The 18,598-nt window shown below is 40.8% G+C and overlaps 1 protein-coding gene and 1 long non-coding RNA gene across 10 annotated transcripts in view; one reads left to right on the top strand and one right to left on the bottom strand.

Annotated features, from left to right (window-relative positions):
- CCNC (cyclin C) overlaps nt 1-12,158 on the bottom strand; it is a 32,558-nt gene extending 20,400 nt beyond the window's left edge. For 7 of the 9 annotated variants that reach the window (XR_016233834.1, XR_016233832.1, XR_016233830.1 and 4 more), the window contains exons 1-5: nt 11,996-12,158; nt 6,376-6,482; nt 5,108-5,192; nt 4,886-4,955; nt 631-682 (exon numbers count right to left, since the gene is read on the bottom strand). Coding sequence is in view for 4 of the 9 variants with exons in the window: in XM_017345299.4 (XP_017200788.1) it covers nt 631-682; nt 4,886-4,955; nt 5,108-5,192; nt 6,376-6,482; nt 11,996-12,027 (346 nt within the window). In the remaining 5 variants the exon portion in view is untranslated. The remainder of the gene's footprint in view (nt 1-630; nt 683-4,885; nt 4,956-5,107; nt 5,193-6,375; nt 6,483-11,995) is intronic. The other 2 variants (XM_089332824.1, XM_089332823.1) reach the window with 1 other exon arrangement.
- Nucleotides 12,159-12,316: 158 nt separating this feature from the next.
- LOC138849629 (uncharacterized) lies at nt 12,317-17,559 on the top strand. The gene is made up of 2 exons (XR_011388603.2): nt 12,317-12,453; nt 17,209-17,559. It is a non-coding gene; the product is annotated as an uncharacterized LOC138849629 (long non-coding RNA).
- The last annotated feature ends 1,039 nt before the right edge of the window (nt 17,560-18,598 follow it).

Below are 18,598 nucleotides of genomic sequence, written 5' to 3'. Positions count from 1 at the left end.
ACACCGCTGCTTGCAAGTTTCATACAGCTACTTAAGAGACCGACTGATGCTAAAAATCAGTTGTTCTGACTACCCAGTCAGTACCTTTTTTTCCTCTATCATGTTTTTCTATATGAAAGCTTGAAAATACATAATTCCCATCAAAGATAGAAACTACAGTTGGTAAAGAAATAGTTTATGGGGCCAGTGCTGTGGCATAATGGGTAAAACCACCACCTGCAGTGCCGGCATCCCACATGGGCACCAGTTCCACTTCCAATCTAGTTCCCTGCTAACGGCCTGGGAAAGCAGTGGAGGATGGCCCAAGTCATTGAGCCCCTGCACCCATGTGGGAGACCCAGAAGAAGCTCCTAGCTCCTGGCTTTGGCCTCACCCAGACCCAGGCCATTGTGGTCATCTTGGAGTGACCATTTTTAACATCAAAATTAATGTCTTAGAAATAATACTATAGGTGGTTTTAAAAGTGCCTCCTTAACTTTATTTTTTGCCAAATAGCCAATCATAAAGGTATCACTAGAAGATTTAATAAACCCAACTAAGCTCAAAAAATCTCATAAACTAAAAAATATCTATATACTACAGAATTTTCATACATACAACCATATAGCAAGGTACATTTTTTACACTTACATACAGAAGTAGCAGCAGAAATCAATCTTGTATTTGAGACTACTCCAAATTCCTAGAGAAAGAAAAGTGGACGAAGTCAGATACACATTAACCCAATAAACCTAAGGGTATCTGAGATCTATTCAAAACAGTTATTTCCCAGCTCCCCTGCCACATTTATAGTCTTCACTGTCCACCCACTTGATGCATGCAGTCCTTAAATTTCTAAATGTTTTACCTTCCCTTAAAATTGCCACAATTTAAGAAAAAACTTTAATTTTATAATTTAATATCAATAGATGATATCGAACGAGAATACCAAGTCCTAAAGTGTCAGTGCTAGTTTTTTACATTTAGTTTCCAAGAAGACTTTATACTCTACATTTAATTGCAAGAATAAATACTGAATAAAATAAGCTTTAATATCACCAAAAAAGAACTCAAACAGTCATATAATTATTATCCTTTTTGGAACAGGGAGATAAGAATGATGTAACATCATTTCAAAGTCAATTCGCACTTTATCTTTTTATGTAATATAGCATCAATTTAAAAAATTAAAATTTATCAATGTATTTTACATACATTACTGTGTCATTTAATTTTAGAATAAGTTGTAGGATTCCTGGAGTGCTTTATTTTAAAACAGAAAAATCAAAAATTGGTTCTTTATCCAAAAAATAAAAACTAAGAATCTATTCAAAAACCTTCAACTACATTCTTATTCTATAAAGGAGAAAAGTATGTATGTGTGTATGTGTTTGTGTGTATATATGCGCATCTATACCTCCAACCATAATAATTTAAAATAAAAACTAAAGCCTGAGACATTTTTCTAAATCCCTTTCCTGTACACCTGAACAAAACACAAAAAGATTTATTTAAAGATTTATTTATTTGAAAGTCAAAGTTACACAAAGAGAGGAGAGGCAGAGAGAGAGAGAAAGGTGTTCCATCCGATGGTTCACTCCCCATTTGGCAACAATGGCCAGAACAGTGCCAATCCGAAGCGAGGAGCCAGGAGCTTCTTCCGGGTCTCCCACGCGGGTGCAGGGGCCCAACAACTTGGGCCAGCTTCTACTGCTTTCCCAGGCCATAGCAGAGAGCTGAATCAGAAGTGGAGAGGCCAGGCCTCAAACCAGCACCCATATGGGATGCTGGCACTGTAGGCCAGGGCGTTAACCCGCTGTGCCACAGCACTGGCCCCCATATTTATATATTTTAAAATACTATATAATTTGAGATTAAAAGAATACTACTACAACCAAATTTTTGTAGGAATAATTCCATATCTAAAATTCTTATATGGTTTTCAGTCAGTAAACCACATAGAGTTCTACCAAGTAAATTAAATCATGCAGGGTTAGTGTTGTGGTATAATGGGTTGAGCTCATGTCTGCAATGGCAGCAGCCCAGATTGATGTTAGTTCAAGTCCTGGCTGCTCCACTTCCGATCCAGCTCCCTAATACACCTGGGAAAGCAGAAGATGGCCCAAGTCCTTGGGTCTCTGCACCTATGTGGAAGACCCAGATGAAGCTCCTGTCTCCTGTCTTTAGACTGACTCATAGTTGTGGCCACTATAGCCATCTGGGAAATAAACCAGCAGATGGAAGATCTCTCTGTCTCTGTCTGCCCCTCTTCCCTTGTAACTCTGCCTTTCAAATAAGATAAATCTTTAAAAAAAATTAAATAAAAGGGGCTTGTGCTGTGGCGCAGCAGGTTAAAGCCCAGGCCTGAAGCGCCAGCATCTCATATGGGCGTCAGTTCTAGTCCCGGTTGTTCCTCTTCTGATCCAGCTATCTGCTATGGCCTGGGAAAGCAGTAGAAGATGGCCCAAGTCCTTGGGCCCCTGCACCCACATGGGAGATCCAGAAGAAACTCCTGGCTTCGGGCTCCTGCCTTCGGATTGGCTCAGCTCCAGCCATTGAGGCTATCTGGGGAATGAACCAGCAGATGCAAGACCTCTCTGTCTCTACCTCTCTCCGTGACTCTGTCTTTCAAATAAATAAGTAAGATAAATCTCTCAAAAAAATTCAATAATGAAAAAAACAACAAAATATCTAAATTAATCTATAAAGCTTATAGATGTTTAATAAGGTTTTGTTGGTATCAACAAATTGGTATCAAATACTGGTTGTGCTTGATATATAAAAATAGCCGTTACATGGCAATATTTGTAAAAAATAGACCCATATTAAAATTGTTTTATAAACATTTTCTTTTCCATTAAAGAACTTAACAGGGGCCAGCACTGTGGCATAGTAAATTAAGCCTCTGCCTGCATCCCTGCATCCCATATGGGTGCTGGTTCAAGTCCCAGCTGTTGCACTTCCAATCCAGCTCCCTGCTGATGGCCTGGGAAAGCAGTGGAAGACAGTCCAAGCACCAGGGCCCCTGCACCCAGGTGGGAGACCTAGAGGAAGTTCCTGGTTCCTGGCTTCAGATTGGCCCAGCTCTTGCTATTGCAGCCATTTGGAGAGCAAACCAAGGCATGGTATAACTGTCTATAATTCTGCCTCTCAAATAAATAAATAAATCTTTAAAAAAAAAAAAGAACTTAACAAAGCCAGTTCTGCCTCCTTAAACTACCTCTAAAATTGAAAAATATTAAATCACTAAAACGTTTTCCTTAGTATTCTTTCTAATAGGGTCAATTCTCATTCTTGAGATAATAGTTGGGAGAAATGTCAGTGATAATCCTAAACAATAGCTAAAACAAAGCTAAATCAAAATGAGTACCAAAAAAAAAAATAACAATAGGCTAAAATAATATTCAGATGGGTTGGCGTTGTGGCAAGTTAAGCTACCACCTGCAACACTGGCATCCCACATTGGAATGCCAGTTTGTATACTGGCTGTTCCACTTCCAATCTAATTACCTGCTAATGTGACTGGGAAAGCAGTGGAAGATGGCCCAAGTGCTTGAGTCCCTGCCATCCATGTGGGAGACCCAGATGGAATTCCTGGCTCCTGACTTAGGTCTGACCCAACCTAGATCTTTTCAGCCACTTAGGGACTAAACCATCAGATGGATGGCCCCGCTCTCTCACCTTGTCACTGCCTTTCAAATAATAAATCTTAAAAAAAACCCATAATATTCAAGAATATCATTACTATTATAAAGATATCTAAAAAAAGAAACACAGTACAAAGGCTTTGTAATACTGAAGACTGATGGATTGGGGGCTGGAACTGTGGCATAGTGGGTAAAGCTGCCGCCTGCAGTGCCAGCATCCCATATGGACGTCGGTTCAAGATCCAGCTGCTCCACTTCCTATCCAGTTCTCTGCTATGGCCTAGGAAAGCAGCAGAAGATGGCCCAAGTCCTTGGGCCCCTGCACCCACATGGGAGGCCCAGAAGAAGCTCTTGGTTCATGGCTTCAGATCAGTGCAGCTCCGCCCATTGTGGCTATCTGAAGAGTGAACCAGCGGATGGAAGACCTCTCTCTCTCTGGTTACTCTTTCAAATAAATATATAAAAATCTTAAAAAAAAAAAAAAAAAAAAACCTGAATGGATTAAAAAAACAGTTGATATCTGCTACTACTGTCTGGATTTTTGCAGAAAAGATAAATAGGGTAAGCAAAAATTCAGTCTCAGCTCTAAGTGCCTATGTTTCTTCTCTCCCTCACCTGAATTTTCTATTTCATCTGATTTTTATTTGATAGAATCTGTATAGCTGTAGCCTCTCCTAATCATTGCCATTCCTTTGTTTTCCTGATGGTTTGGTAGGCAGCCAATCACCACAAGGAAAGGAGGGAAGACAGTAGCAATAAGCATATGCGAAGGAGAGACACTCTTAGGTTATAGGAAACAAGCTAGGGCATTTATTGAATTCTACTTGTACAAAACAATTAAAAATCTTAAAGGCTGCAGAAAAAAAAAATAAGAAAATAGGAGTAGGAACTAGACTCTCACAGTTCAAAATACTAGCTCTGCGACTTACCAGTTGTACAAATACAGGCAAGTTCTTAATCTCTTTGTGCCTCAGTTCCTTCATTTATAAAGTAGGAACTCTACTATCACATATTCCATTTTTTATGAGGATTAAGTCAGTTAATACTTGTAAAAAGATTTACAAAAGCACTTGGTACTCTGTTAAGAGCCATATAAGCCCTTAAAAAATAAATACACAAATTTATGTATGTATTTCTTTGATTTTTGTGTCATTTTTGTATTTTGCTTAAATTATCATCTACTACTATCTTTAAATAAGTAATGTGACAACTGGGGCAGATTAACCAATATTGATGAAAATCAGAAAATTGTTTTATACCTCTACTTTGGATGCCAAAAACACACATGTAGGAGCCATTAATACAGGATCTATACTTTTCAGAGAATACCTAAAAATATCATAAAACAAAGTTAAGTGTCACTCATTGAAAAACACACTAAAGAAAAAATATCAAGTTAACTCTACCGCACACACGATTCATCAACATTAAATAAGAGTTTTTAAGACATCTAGTATATTCCCAAAATAAAACAGTCCTACCTGGCATAGAATCTCTTGAAATAGACCGTAGCAGTGGCAATAACTTGTTGTCTTAATTTAAGATGCTCACCTAATGCTTGGATAACTAAAAGGGAAATAGTAAAATTTTAAGTATATCTTCTGGTATCATTATTAATCTTGAACATGACTATACTCATTTTTAACAAAGGGAAAAAACCTACACATGCTATAAAGCTCCATTTGGCTCTCAGTGGTTTAGTGCAAGGATTTGCAAATTTATACAAAAATACATATATAAGCATAATGAACAAAAAGAGAGGAAAAGAAATTGCCCAAAACAAAATATATTCTTATATTAAGGAGACTGAATGATAGATACTTCCCTTCTATCTTGTAAATATTTTAATGCTTTTCATATTATCTTTACAATAAATATAAAAAGAAAATGTTCAATAAACTATAAAACTCATTCTAGCTACTACTTTATACAATTTATCAAAAAAAAAAAAAACCCATAATGAATCCTCAAAACAGTGAGGTAGGTTTACAGAAAAGTGAACTGAGACAAAGATCATGAGACAAAGCTATAGCACCTGTCAGTGTAAAGGTCTTTCAACTCCAAATCCCCTTTCCTACAAAGCTAGTTCTAAGATAGGAGAGACCACTATATAATATTCAACTAAAGAATTATTTACTCTCCAAGTACTTTGCTTTAGCCAAGCTTAAACTGAGTTTGATAACGAATGATAGGGAGTGGGCCTATGCAAAGTTAAGACACCGCTTGGGATGCCCACATGCCTGATTCAGGTCCCAGCTCCTCACTTCTAATTTAGTTTCATGCTGATGAAGCACCCTGGGCAGCAGTAGATGATGGATTGAGTACATAGCTTCCTGCCACCCACATAGGAGATCTGGACTGAGTTGTGAGCTCCAGGTTTCAGCCTGGCCTAGACCTGGTTGTTGCATGCATCTGGGGAGTGAACCAACAGATGAAAGATCTGTCTGCCTGTCTGCATCTCTCAAATAAAAATGAAAATAAAATTTTAAAACTTTTTGAAAACAGTAATAATCCATTACTGAGGCCTAGGAGATCAGTTAACATTTTAAATTGCCTCGAGTGCCTCTGACATGTAAGATGCACAAGACACTTCATTTAAATCACTAAAAAGATGAATATAAGTCATAAAAAGATTTATGTACAAATAAAAAATTTAAGTATGGACCATAACCATGAAATTACCTTACAAAAACATTCTCATTCAGGGGTAACTACCTACACAATTTCAACCAATTAAAATAATGTTTACCATTTGTAAAAAATATTTGTAATTTCCAATATTCTTCTTCTGAGAGAAATTTTAAGTCCTTTTGGCGCTCCTTCAACAGATCTTGTTTATCCAAAATCCACTGCAAACTAGGAAGAAGTAGAGATATTAAAGAAGACATGTAAAGCAAAATCACAGAAAACACACCAAAAAAAGCACCTTGTTACTTTAAGAGGTACAAAGAGATGGAGTAACCTCAAAAGATAATATCTCTCATATTTCTTAAAATGTGAATTACCAGTAAGAATTATTGGGGTGGGCATTTGGACAACTGGTTAAGCTGCTGGTTGGGACACCAGCATCCCATTATCAGAGAGCCTGGGTTTCAATCCCATCTCCACTCCTAATTCCAGCTTCCTGGTAAGCAGCAGTGATGGATGATTGCTGGGTCACCACCACCTGTGTGGGATATCCAGCTTGGGTTTCTGACTCTTGGCTTCAGCCAGGCTCAGCCCCAGCTGTTGTAGATATTTGGGAAGTAGGCCAGCAGACAGGAGAGCAACTTGTCTTTCAAATTAAATAAATATCTTATTAATAATGCAAATTTGTCCAGAAAAAAATTCCACACAAATCTTTTCCTTCTTCCTCCTCTCTGTTTTGTATTTCATTGATTCTAAGTCTCTGATATCAAGATGTATCTTACGATCAGTTATGCTTTATCATTTACTTGGCAGCATGTTTTTATAGAAAATTTTATTTATTTATTTAATATAAAGCAGAGTGGCAGAGAGAGAGAGTGAGAGAGATCTTCCATCTATTCATTCACTCCCCAAATGGCTACAACAGAAGGGTAGGGCAGGTCAAAGCCAGAAGCCAAGAATTCCATCCCAGTCTCCAGCGGGTGACAGAAACCCAAGCACTGAGGCCATAATGTGCTCCTTCCCAGGTACCTTAGTAGGAAGCTGGATTGAAACCAGAGCAGCTAGGACTTGAATTGGCACTCCAATATGGGATGCAGGCACCCCAAGCTGAGGTTTAACCCACAGGGCCACAAAGCCCACCCCTAACTGCCAACATGTTTATTCTTTATTAGTGATGTAAGCTTATGATGGAATTATTTGGCACCAATGATGGTGCTTTTAGACTTAATGAAGTGTTATCTTTTCTCAATTGTCCCTGAGTAACTAGGGTAGTTTCCCTACTATAAATTCCAATCATGTTAAAAGCTGCTTCACAATTTTACACAGATAGACTCCTTCTCTTGCCTAGTTAAGTACAGTATTTTTAGTCAGATTTGAAACTTATATGATAAAAAAAATTTAAACACTATTTTGCAACCTGTTTTGTTATGTCTTTAAAGCACTTAACTTGTTTTTCAGCATCCTCTTAAATAAGCTGCACAGTGTTAAGGATGGATCATTATTTAGCCGATCCCTATTGATTGGGATGTAGGTTATCATTTTTTTTTTACTACCACAAATAATGCAATGAACATCCTTGTAACTGATCCTTGCATATTTGATTAATAATATATTTAAGGGGCTCGCACTGTGGCATAGTAGACTAAAGCCAGCATCCCATATGGGCACCAGTTCTAGTCCTGCTGCTCCTCTTCTGCTTAAGCTCTCTGCTATGATCTGGGAAAGTAGTAGAAGATGGCCCCTGCACCTACGTGTGACACCTGAAAGAAGCTCCTGGCTCCTGAACTCTGGCCATTGTGGCCAGTGGATGGAAGACCTTTCTCTCTCTCTGTAACTCTACCTCTCAAATAAATAAAAAGTAATAATAAATTCAATACAATTTCCTAGAAGTAAAACTAATGGGTAAGTTGTCATGGTAACTTTGATATACACTGTCAGTTTGCATTCCGGAAAAGTTATACCAATTTCCATTCCTATTAATAATTCATGTGTCTTAAGATATTTAACTCCATGAGCTAATGCCAATATTTCTCCCTTTCTCTGTCTATAATTCTACCTCTCAAATAAATAAATAAAATCTTAAAAAAAGGAACTGGAAATGTTTCTTCTTTATTTATGAACTGGAACAATTTCAATAGCAGATCCTCTTAAAAGCTAACAGGAATTTACCCACGAAATAATGTGAGACTCAAGCATTTTTCAAGGAGCTCTCTGGTAATTTTCTTAATTTGTTTTGGCTTTCATATTTATTGCCAAGGAGATGCCCCAAGAGTTACTCTGGGTTTACTAGCTTTCCAAATTCCTGATTTTTATATATTTTTGTATTATCTTATCTTCCTTGATTTAATTAGTTTAGTGTATTATTTTTTGTTTTCTCAGAAATAACCGGCTCTTATAATTTTTTCCTTTAATACATCAAAATCAGTATTACTTTATTGTGTTTCTTTCAATTTCCATAAATTTGTTTCATTTTTAATATAGCATTAATATTTAATTTATTTTTATTTCTTCTGAGTTATTCAAGACAATGATTTTCTAATAAATTCAGTTTTGGCTATATCCCAATTATATAGATCTGATTTTCTAGGTACAATGTAATTGTATTTTTTCTCTTTGATATAATAAGTTGGTTTTATAAATTTTTTAAAAGATTCATCTATTTACTTGAAAGGCAGACTAGAGAGAGGGAGGGCTGGAGAGACAGATCTTCCATCTGCTGATTCACTCTTCAAATGACCACAATGGCCCAGGGCTGGACCAGGCTGATGCCAGGAGCCTGGAACTCCATCCAGGTCTTCCACATTGGTACAGGGACCCAAGGTCTTGGGCCATCTTCCACTGCTTCTCCACGAGCATTTGCAAGGAATTGGATTGAAGTGGAGTATCCGGGACTAGAAGTGGTGCCCATATGGGATGCCAGTGTTGCAGGTGGTGGCTTCACCTGCTATGCCACAACACTGGCCCTATAATTTTTATTTTTGTTACCTACCCATTAATTTGTTCAGTCAACCATCAAATATTTACTGCCCTTCTAGTTTTACTGAATTTTGGCCAAAGAACAAGTTTTGTCCTACTTCAACATTCTCAAATACAAGTATATTGTGATTTGCTCTTAAATTACATCTCAACAATCATTTTGTTTTTAAACTTCACAAATAAATATTTAAGGGTTTCCTAATAAGCACTTTGTGTGAGAGATAAATCAAGAAGACTGCTACCTTTCACCAAATTTAAGATTATATGTAAGATGCACTATTATTTCATATGCTAGTAGAAAAAAAATGGCATGCTGAGTTCAGAAATGATGTGAGAAAGTTCATCTTTTTTTTTTTTTTTTTTGATAGGCAGAGTTAGACAGTGAGAGAGAGAGAAAAGTCTTCCTTTTCCATTGGTTCACCCCACAAATGGCCGCCGGCGCGCTGCGCCAATTCAAAGCCAGGAGCCAGGTGCTTCCTCCTGGTCTCCCATGTGGGTGCAGGGCCCAAGGACTTGGGCCATCCTCCACTGCCTTCCCGGGCCACAGCAGAGAGCTGGACTCCAAAAGGAGCATCCGGCACAGAATCCGGCACCCCAAGCGGAGGATTCGCCAAGTGAGCTGTGGCGTCGGCCGAAAAAGTTCATCTTAAGAGGCTTGAAACAGAACTTCTGCCCCCTTGTTCATTAAATTCACCTAAAACGACGGCCTTTTATAATCTTGTTTATTATTTTTCTTGCTCATTACCCTTCAAAAATCTGACATTCCATGATTCTCAAGGTATAAGAATAAGACAACCAAGACTCTTTTAAATGGGAGGCAAAGACAATTTTTAAAAAGCATGTTTAATTTTGTATTCAGAAAGTGAAAGATTGGCCGGCGCCATGGCTCACTTGGCTAATCTCTGCCTGCGGTGCCGGCACCCCGGGTTCTAATTCCGGTTGGGGCGCTGGGTACCAGTCCTGGTGGCTCCTCTTCCAGTCCAGCTCTCTGCTGTGGCCCGCAAGTGCAGTGGAGGATGGCCCAAGTCCTTGGGTTCCTGCACCCGCATGGGAGACCAGGAGGAAGTACCCGGCTCCTGGCTTCGGATCGGTGCAGCACTGGCCGTAGCAGCCATTAGGGGAGTGAACCAAAGGAAGGAACTGTCTATAACTCTCTCTCTGTCTCTCTCTCACTGTCTAACTCTGCCTGGCAAAAAAAAAAAAAAAAAAAAAAAAGTGAAAGATTGAGGCTGGCACTGTGGCATAGTGGGTAAAGCTGCCGCCTGCAGTGCCAGCATCCCATAGGGGCACAAGTTCAAGTCCTGGCTGCTCCCCTTCCGATCCAGCTCTCTACTATGGCCTGGGAAAGCAGTGGAGGATGGCCCAAGTTCTTGAGCCCCTGGCACCCATGTGGGAGACCCAGAAGAAGCTCCTGGCTTCTGGCTTCGGATTGGCACAGCTCCGGCTGTTGCAGCCAACTGGGGAGTGAACCAGATGGAAGACTTATCTCTGTCTCTGCCTCTCCTTCTCTCTCTGTGTGACTCTTTCAAATAAATAAATAAACCTTTAATAAAAAAAAGTGAAAGGATAACTTTTTTATAATGCCAACAGTAAATAAAAGCACTTTTTAAAAAAGGATTTTTCACCTTAAAAAAGAGGAAGGGGAGCACTATCTTTTTAAGTTGAAGAAGTGACAATCAACAGCTAGCTACCTGTAAATTCTCTCAGCTTCTTTCAAACAGAATCTCTTCTCCACTATTTACCGTTTGTAAACTTTAACTTTGCCCAAGAAAATATTTCAGTGACAACAATGTAAAACAAAAATATGAAAGGGAGGAAAGCCTCTACAGCACTTCATAGATCGACTGTACAACAAGAAAAGGCTTTTCTGAAAGTTAACAAGCCCATTGTTTTTCTTATGCAAATGGTTAAAAAATGAATAAAAACCGATTCTATTCACAGAAACAAAACGTAAGATACATTTACTAATGCTCTTAGAATGAAAAATTTACACTAAGATACCTTTATCAAGCTCAGTTCATTTTTGCACTACAAAGGAAAGCCTAGTCAATGTTCAAGTAGGTCTAACACGCACCTTCCCGTCTGCTTAAACAAACGTATTTAGGGACAAAGTTTTTGTATCACTCTAACACGCTCGTGGTCGCTGACAGAACACAAATTTACTCATTACAATCAATGAGAAATGCAGTTTTAAGATAAAATGTAAGACACAGATAAGGAAATGGATAAATTTTTAGAACATGAAACTCCACCTAGGCATAGTTACTGGAACCGATCACGAGCTAGAAATAAGCCTGCTTCCCGCCTATCCTCTGATTAATATCAAACCCACTCGACACAGAAGGTAAATGGCAAAGTACCACGAGGCCGATATCCTGAAGAAACCCCGGAGAAAAGGAAGCCACGACTCTGCGAACAGGCTGCCTCACGGTCCCGACCTCACACTTCCCCTACCTGTGCACACCTCGTGCTACCCGACTAGCTAATCCCAGATCCAAATCAAAGTCCTGAACCTTCCTTCTCCCACTCAACCTCCTTCCCCCAGCTTTCCCGCTCACAGATCCTTCTCCCTCAAATCCCGGCCGGCAGCCTGGGAGGAGAGTCGCCTCAGACAAGCGCACTTCACTCCCGCTGCTGCCGCCTCCCACTGGGACCTCACCGGCGCCGCGGACCGGCGCCGGGATCCACACGGAGGGGAGTTGCAGGCCCCGTTCTCACCAACCCCTAAGAACCAGCACCGGCCGAGAACGCGGAAGATCACTTACTAGTGGGAGCTCTGCCAAAAGTTCCCTGCCATGGAACACAGCTTGCCCTGATAAAAAAGCACCAGCCGGCGGAGCGGCCCGCGGAGCGACCATAGACCCAGCCCGTCCGGTAACCGCGCTCCTAGATCGGATCAGCTCAGCTTGGCTCAGCGGCGGCTACGGCGAGAGGAAGAGGATGGATCCCTATTCTTTTTGACGCCGGCTGGCAACACTCAACCAGTAAACCCGTTCCTACAGACAAAAGTTCCGGCCCGTCCTGCAGTAGTTGAGGAAGCGAGGCGTCAGACGGGAACAAGTCCTCGGGAGGGCTTGCGTCGGTCGGAAAGCTCTCGCGAGAGTTTCGTGCCGGTTCCGGCTCGGAACCCGCGCAACCTTTGTGTTCTGTTCTCGCTGGATTTGCTGAATGGAGAGATCTTGGAGCAAGCGCCCAGTTTATAATTTTGTGGTCCATCTTTCAGGTATCCAAAAAGACATAATGACTTTATAACAAAGTACACGATTTGTTGACTTCCCTTTTTCCTGCGCTTGGAAAGAGAAGTGAATCATGATTTTGACTCCATCTATCAAGCGTTCTTAGTTTCTAGCAGACAAACGGTTTATTTATGTAAAATGCAGTTCCAGAGACAAAGAGATGCCTTGCCACCCTGCTTCACTCAAGTGGCTGCAAGGGCCGCGGCTTGCACCATGTCTAGGCAGGTGCCAGAATCTTCTTTCAGTTCTCCCACGTGGATGCAGGGGCCCAGGGACCTGGGCCACCTGCTGCTTTCCCAGGCACAGTATTGGAGGTGGAGTAGCTGGGACGCAAACTGGTGTGCCCTACCCCACAATGTGTTATTTGTTTTGTTTTGTTTACAGGCAGAGTTAGTGAGAGAGACAGAGAGAAAGATCTTCCTTTTCCGTTGGTTCACCTCCCAAATGGCCACTACAGCCGGCGCACTGCACCAATCCGAAGCCAGGAACCAGGTGTGCTTCCTCCTGGTCTCCCATGCAGGTGCAGGGCCCAAGGACCTGGGCCATCCTCCACTGCACTCCGGGGCCACAGCAGAGAGCTGGACAGGAAGAGAAGCAACCAGGACAGAATCCAGCCCCCCGACCTGGACTAGAACCCAGGGTGCCAGCGCTGCAGGCGGAGGATTAGCCAAGTGAGCCGCGGGCGCCAGCACCCGCAATGCATTCTTTTTTTTTTTTTTTGGACAGGCAGAGTGGACAGTGAGAGAGAGAGGGAGAGAGAAAGGTCTTCCTTTGCCCTTGGTTCACCCTCCAATGGCCGCCGCAGCCGGCGCGCTGATCCGATGGCAGGAGCCAGGTACTCATCCTGATCTCCCTTGGGGTGCAGGGCCCAAGCACTTGGGCCATCCTCCACTGCACTCCCGGGCCACAGCAGAGAGCTGGCCTGGAAGAGGGGCAACAGGGACAGAATCTGCTGCCCGGACCAGGACTAGAACCCGGTGTGCCAGCGCTGCAAGGCAGAGGATTAGCCTAGTGAGCCGCGGCGCCGGCCAGCAGTAGTGTTTTAATTCCAAAGAATCACCAGTTTGGGAAACATCTAAAAATATGTAAGCACATATCTATTTACATGTATGCACATATATGTTCCAAAAAGAAATGTACTGAAAAATGTCACTTTACAAGATGAAATATCATGCTTCTGTATTTTCCATTTCTATTATCATGGTAACTTTGAATTTATTATAAAATTTCTAATAATTTTTCTAAATGGACACACCTGAAAGTTGTTCATAACAGATCAGTGTTCCTAAGACAGTAGTTTCACGTGCTATTGGAGACCAATTGTAGCGTGGTAAAATAGTGTGTGATGACTGTTTTCCTAAACGAAATAGAATGGAAAATATTACATATGTCAGAAATAGCAATGGTATTGAAGTAGACAGGCTAAAACCCATTAGGTTTGTGAGCCAGAAGACCACGCCTTCACCACACCCCTGTGTGACCTCAGACCCTACCTGATACCCTCACCACGTGTGACATCATGCCCTACCTGGCCATACCTGAGCGCCCACCTAACCACAAGCCACCCCCCCGTGAGAAATATATAAAAGGCAAGGAGCATCCCAAAAGGCTCTCTGCCTCTGCTTTGCTGCCGGTGATAAGCGGTGGATAGCAGCTCAAAGCACTTGCTGCACGTAGCTTTTGGCCTGCTCTCTGTTTGGTGTGGATGCGACCCTAGTTTCCAGATTTTCCCTTCTTAAACTGAACTAAAGCCTTCACTTTCCTATGCACCTTTCACACTAAATAGAAGCCTAAAATGTACCACGCTGCCACATTTATTGATGGCAATATTTAGAATTCTTTTCTAAATATTAGGCAAGAACCCTCTCGGGCTTGTTAATATTGGAGGTTTATTAATAAGCACATGGTGATATCACATGGCACCCCAGGTGGGACTTCTGGGGAACTCTAAGGGGCCACATATTTACATATATTTTAGGGGGTCATATCTGGTATCAGTATTATTTTAACCTTTGATTCAGATATATAGATACATGCTTATATAGACACACTAGGTCAAATGAATTTATTACCACATGAATTAGACTTTATGAGTAAACTAGGCTAAATCGTAACAACTCCCTAGGCCTGCCCTGATCTCCATAGCTTAACAGAAAGTGTTTTAAGTGTCACATGTCTCTCCCATGAAGTCTGATGAAGTTTACTTGCTTTCCTTGGCAGTTGTTTTCATGGATCTAATATGCTTCTATCTTTCACTCTATCTTGATATTCTTTGCTCCCAAAGTTAAAAGTCATCCTAGAGAGAACATAGGGGACTTGAAATGGCTTTAACCACTGTTAAGAGCCTTGAAACAAAAATAATGCAATCACTTCTTCTCATGGATTTATTGACCAAAATAGACACACCCCTCCGATTTAACTGTAAAGGAGGCTGAGAAATGTAGGAGATGGTAGAGTACACATGTTTTGATGAGCACTAGTATCTGTCACATGGCAGATCACAGTCAAAAATATTCAAAACACACTAGGTGGGCCAGGCATTGTAGTGCAGTGAGTTATGCAGCTGCTTGGAATGTTGCCATCCCATATAGGAGTACCAGTTTGAGTCCTGGCCCTGCCACTTCAGATCTAGCTTCCTGCTAATGCATCCTGGGAGGCAGCAGGTTATGGTTTGTTTAGTGTGTAGGCCCCTGCCACACACCTGGAAGACCCAGATGGAGTCTGGAGCTCTTGTTTTCAGCCTGATCCTGCCCTAGGAGTTGTAGGTATTTGGGGAGTGAACCAGCAGATGAAAGCTCTTTCTCTGTTTTTTTCTCTCTTGCTCTACCTTTCAAGTAAGATGAAAATAACATTTCAAAAAAAAAATCACTATTTCAATCAAGGAACTAAATGCAAAACCTGAAATTATGAAATTAGTAGAAGAAAACAGAAAACATTTCAAAACATTGGCCTAGGCAGTAATTTTTGTTATTTTCTTGGATAAGACTCCAAAAGCACAGGCAATAGAAGCAAAAAAGATACATGAGATTATAACAAACTCAGAGGCTTCCATATAACAAAGGAAACACTTTACAGAATTGAGACAACTGACAGAATGGGAGAAAAAATTTGCAAGCTATGCATCTGAGAAAGGATTACTACCCAGATTATATAAGGAACTAAGAAAATTCAACAACAAAAAAACAGTGCAGTTCAGAGATGGACAAAAGATCTGAAATAGACATTTTTTTCAAAAAAAACCTACAAATGGTCAACAAATACATTAGAAAATGCTTATTATCACTAATCATCAGGGAAATGCAAATAAAAACCACAATGAGATGGCAAAAAACAACAAGTACTGGTGAGGCTGTACAGCCATTATAGAGAATAGCATGGAGATTCCTCAAAAAAACAGGGGCCAGCGCTGTGGCGAATTGGGAAAGCCTCTACGGCCGACATCCCATATGGGCACTGGTTCGAGTCCTGGCTGCTCCTCTTCAAATCCAGCTCTCTTATATGGTCTAGGAAAGCAGTAGAAGATGGCCCAAGTGCTTGGGCCCCTGCACCTGCATGGGAGACCCGGAAGAAGCTCCGGGCTCCTGGCTTCAGATCAGGTCAGCTCTAGCCATTGCAGCTATTTGGGGAGAGAACCAGCAGATGAAAGATCTCTCTCTGCCTCTGCCTCTCTGTAACTCTGCCTTTCAAATAAAGAAATAAATCTTTAAAAGAAAATACCTAAAAATAAATCTAGCTATGACATAGCCATCTCATGTGTGGGACATATATCCAAAAGGAATTATCAATCAGCATACAAAAGAGATATCTACACCTCTATGTTCACTGTGGTGCTACTCACAATAGCCAAGATAAGGAATCAACCTGGGTGTCCATCAATGGGTGAGTGGCTTATTTCACTAAGTATAATGGTTTCCAGTTGCATCCATTTTGTTGCAAAATACAGGATTTCATTCTTTTTTACAGCTGAATAGTATTCAGTGAAATAAACCAGTCCCAAAAAGACAAATACCACGTTTTCCCTGATCTTTGATAACTAATAGAGCATCAGAAACATAATGTATAAGAGTAAAATTGACATTTTGAGGTTTGATGATTGTTTACCGCCCTGAACATTGTTTTTTTATTACTATTTGTTGAACTCTTAGTGTAGGGTTAAACTTATAAGTATAAAATAAACTGAAAGTAGATCATTGTAAAAAGTAAAAGAGGGATTAGGAGAGGAAAGAGGAGGAAGGGTGGGAGCATGGGCGGGAGGGTGGGTAGAGTGAGAAGTATCACTATGTTCCTGAATCTGTGTACATGAAACACATGAAATTTGTATACTTTAAATAAAATTAAAAAAAAAACACTTAAAAATGCACTGGTGAGTGGGTAAAAAGAATGTGATATATATATATATATAGAGAGAGAGAGAGACATAGATAAGACTATATATATATAGTCATATATATATATATAGATATCTATATATCACACACATGTCTGCTATGAATCTAAAATAATTACTGAATGCTGGGAAGGGACTGTGGGGATAGGGGTACCAAAACACAGTCATGTGAAGATGATGGGTTCTGGTGTTCCACAGAATGATAGAGTAACTATAATCTTAAGTAAAGGAAATGGAAGGACTAACAGCCTGTGTGATTGGTTTATACAGTGTAGACCTAATGAAATATTACATGTACCCTCTAAAACATACAGGAATTTCATGTTAATTTAATTTTTTAAATAATAAATTTTAGGACCTGGCACTGTGGTACAGTGGGTTAAAGCCCTGGCCTGAAGCTCTGGCAATCCATATAGGCGCCAATTCAAGACCTGGCTGCTCCACTTCCAATCCTGCTCTCTGCTGTGGCCTGGGAAAGCAGCAGAAGATGGCCCAAATCCTTGGGCCCCTGTACCTGCATGGGAGACCCAGAAGAAGCTCCTGGCTCCTAGCTTCGGATCAGCGTAGTTCCAGCCATTGCAGCCAGTTGGGGAGTGAACCATTGGATGGAAGAGCTCTCTCTCTGCCTCTTCTCTCTCTGTGTAACTCCAACTTTCAAATAAATAAATAAATCTTTAAATAAATAAATAAATTTTAAAAGAGAAAAGCATAGTAGTCCATGAGTTGCCATCGGTTCAAGATTTCTTGAACTCTCTTGGTGTTTTGTTTCATCAGCCTGGCAGCATCCAGAAGATAAGCAAACTACAACAAATTTGTATTGTTAATGTCATTGTCATCTTCTTTTCTTCTTTTCAATGTTTTATTTTATGTGCTCTATTTTACTTTTTTATCCCTTAATTCTGTTTTATGTCTAATTCTGCATTCTTTTCTTCCACAAAACAGGAGTTTCCTTCACTAGGTGAGTGCATAGCCTGTTGGGGACCAACACATGGCCTGAATTCTGCTGAAGGCATGCTTAGCCAGATTGCTGAGGTGATGGGTGGAGTTATGTCAGTGGCAAAGGTCATTTGACATGATGCTGAAGCAGCTAAGGAAATGCTGTGGGCTCCAGTAAACAGCAAGTGGGACGTCTGCCCCAGTTAACATTCAGTCCCCCTCAAGACCCTTCCACATTGTGATTGTTCTCTTAATCCCAGCTTCCAAAGAAGTCCTTCCTGTAAACGCCAAAACTCCCCATTGTTCCCTGTTTCACTGTGTTTAGCCTCCTTCATCATGAAATCCTGTTTTCATGAAGCTGCACATGATTATGATTAATCAATCACATCACCGTTGATAATACTTGGAGTAACCAGACATCTGGGGCTCTGCCTCTGCCTCTGCTTCTGCCTCTGCCTCTGCCTCTACCTCCACCTTGGCAATGAACTGAGTGTTCTCTGGTTTCCCCACATTAAAATACTTAATCTAGTCTGCTTCCTTAATCTGTTATTACTCCAGGGAGTACTGGGAGGCAGCAGGTGATTGCTAAAGTATTGGGGTCCTTGACACCCACATGGGAGAGCTGGCTTCAGATCTTGGATCCTGGCTTAAGCCTGGCCCCCAGCCATAGTTGTTGAGGACATTTGGGGGTTAAATCAGCAGATAGGAGATCTCTATCTCTGTCTGTCTCCCTTTCAGATAAATAAAAATTAAAAATCACTTGACTTCACACATGGATTGGTATATACAAATATAAAACTGGGGAGCCA

This window comes from Oryctolagus cuniculus, chromosome 5 (assembly GCF_051225735.1).
Source record: "Oryctolagus cuniculus isolate XC-2025 breed Fujian yellow rabbit chromosome 5, ASM5122573v1, whole genome shotgun sequence".
NCBI classification, from domain to species: Eukaryota; Metazoa; Chordata; class Mammalia; order Lagomorpha; family Leporidae; genus Oryctolagus; species Oryctolagus cuniculus.
This window is presented reverse-complemented; position numbering and strand designations above follow the sequence as displayed.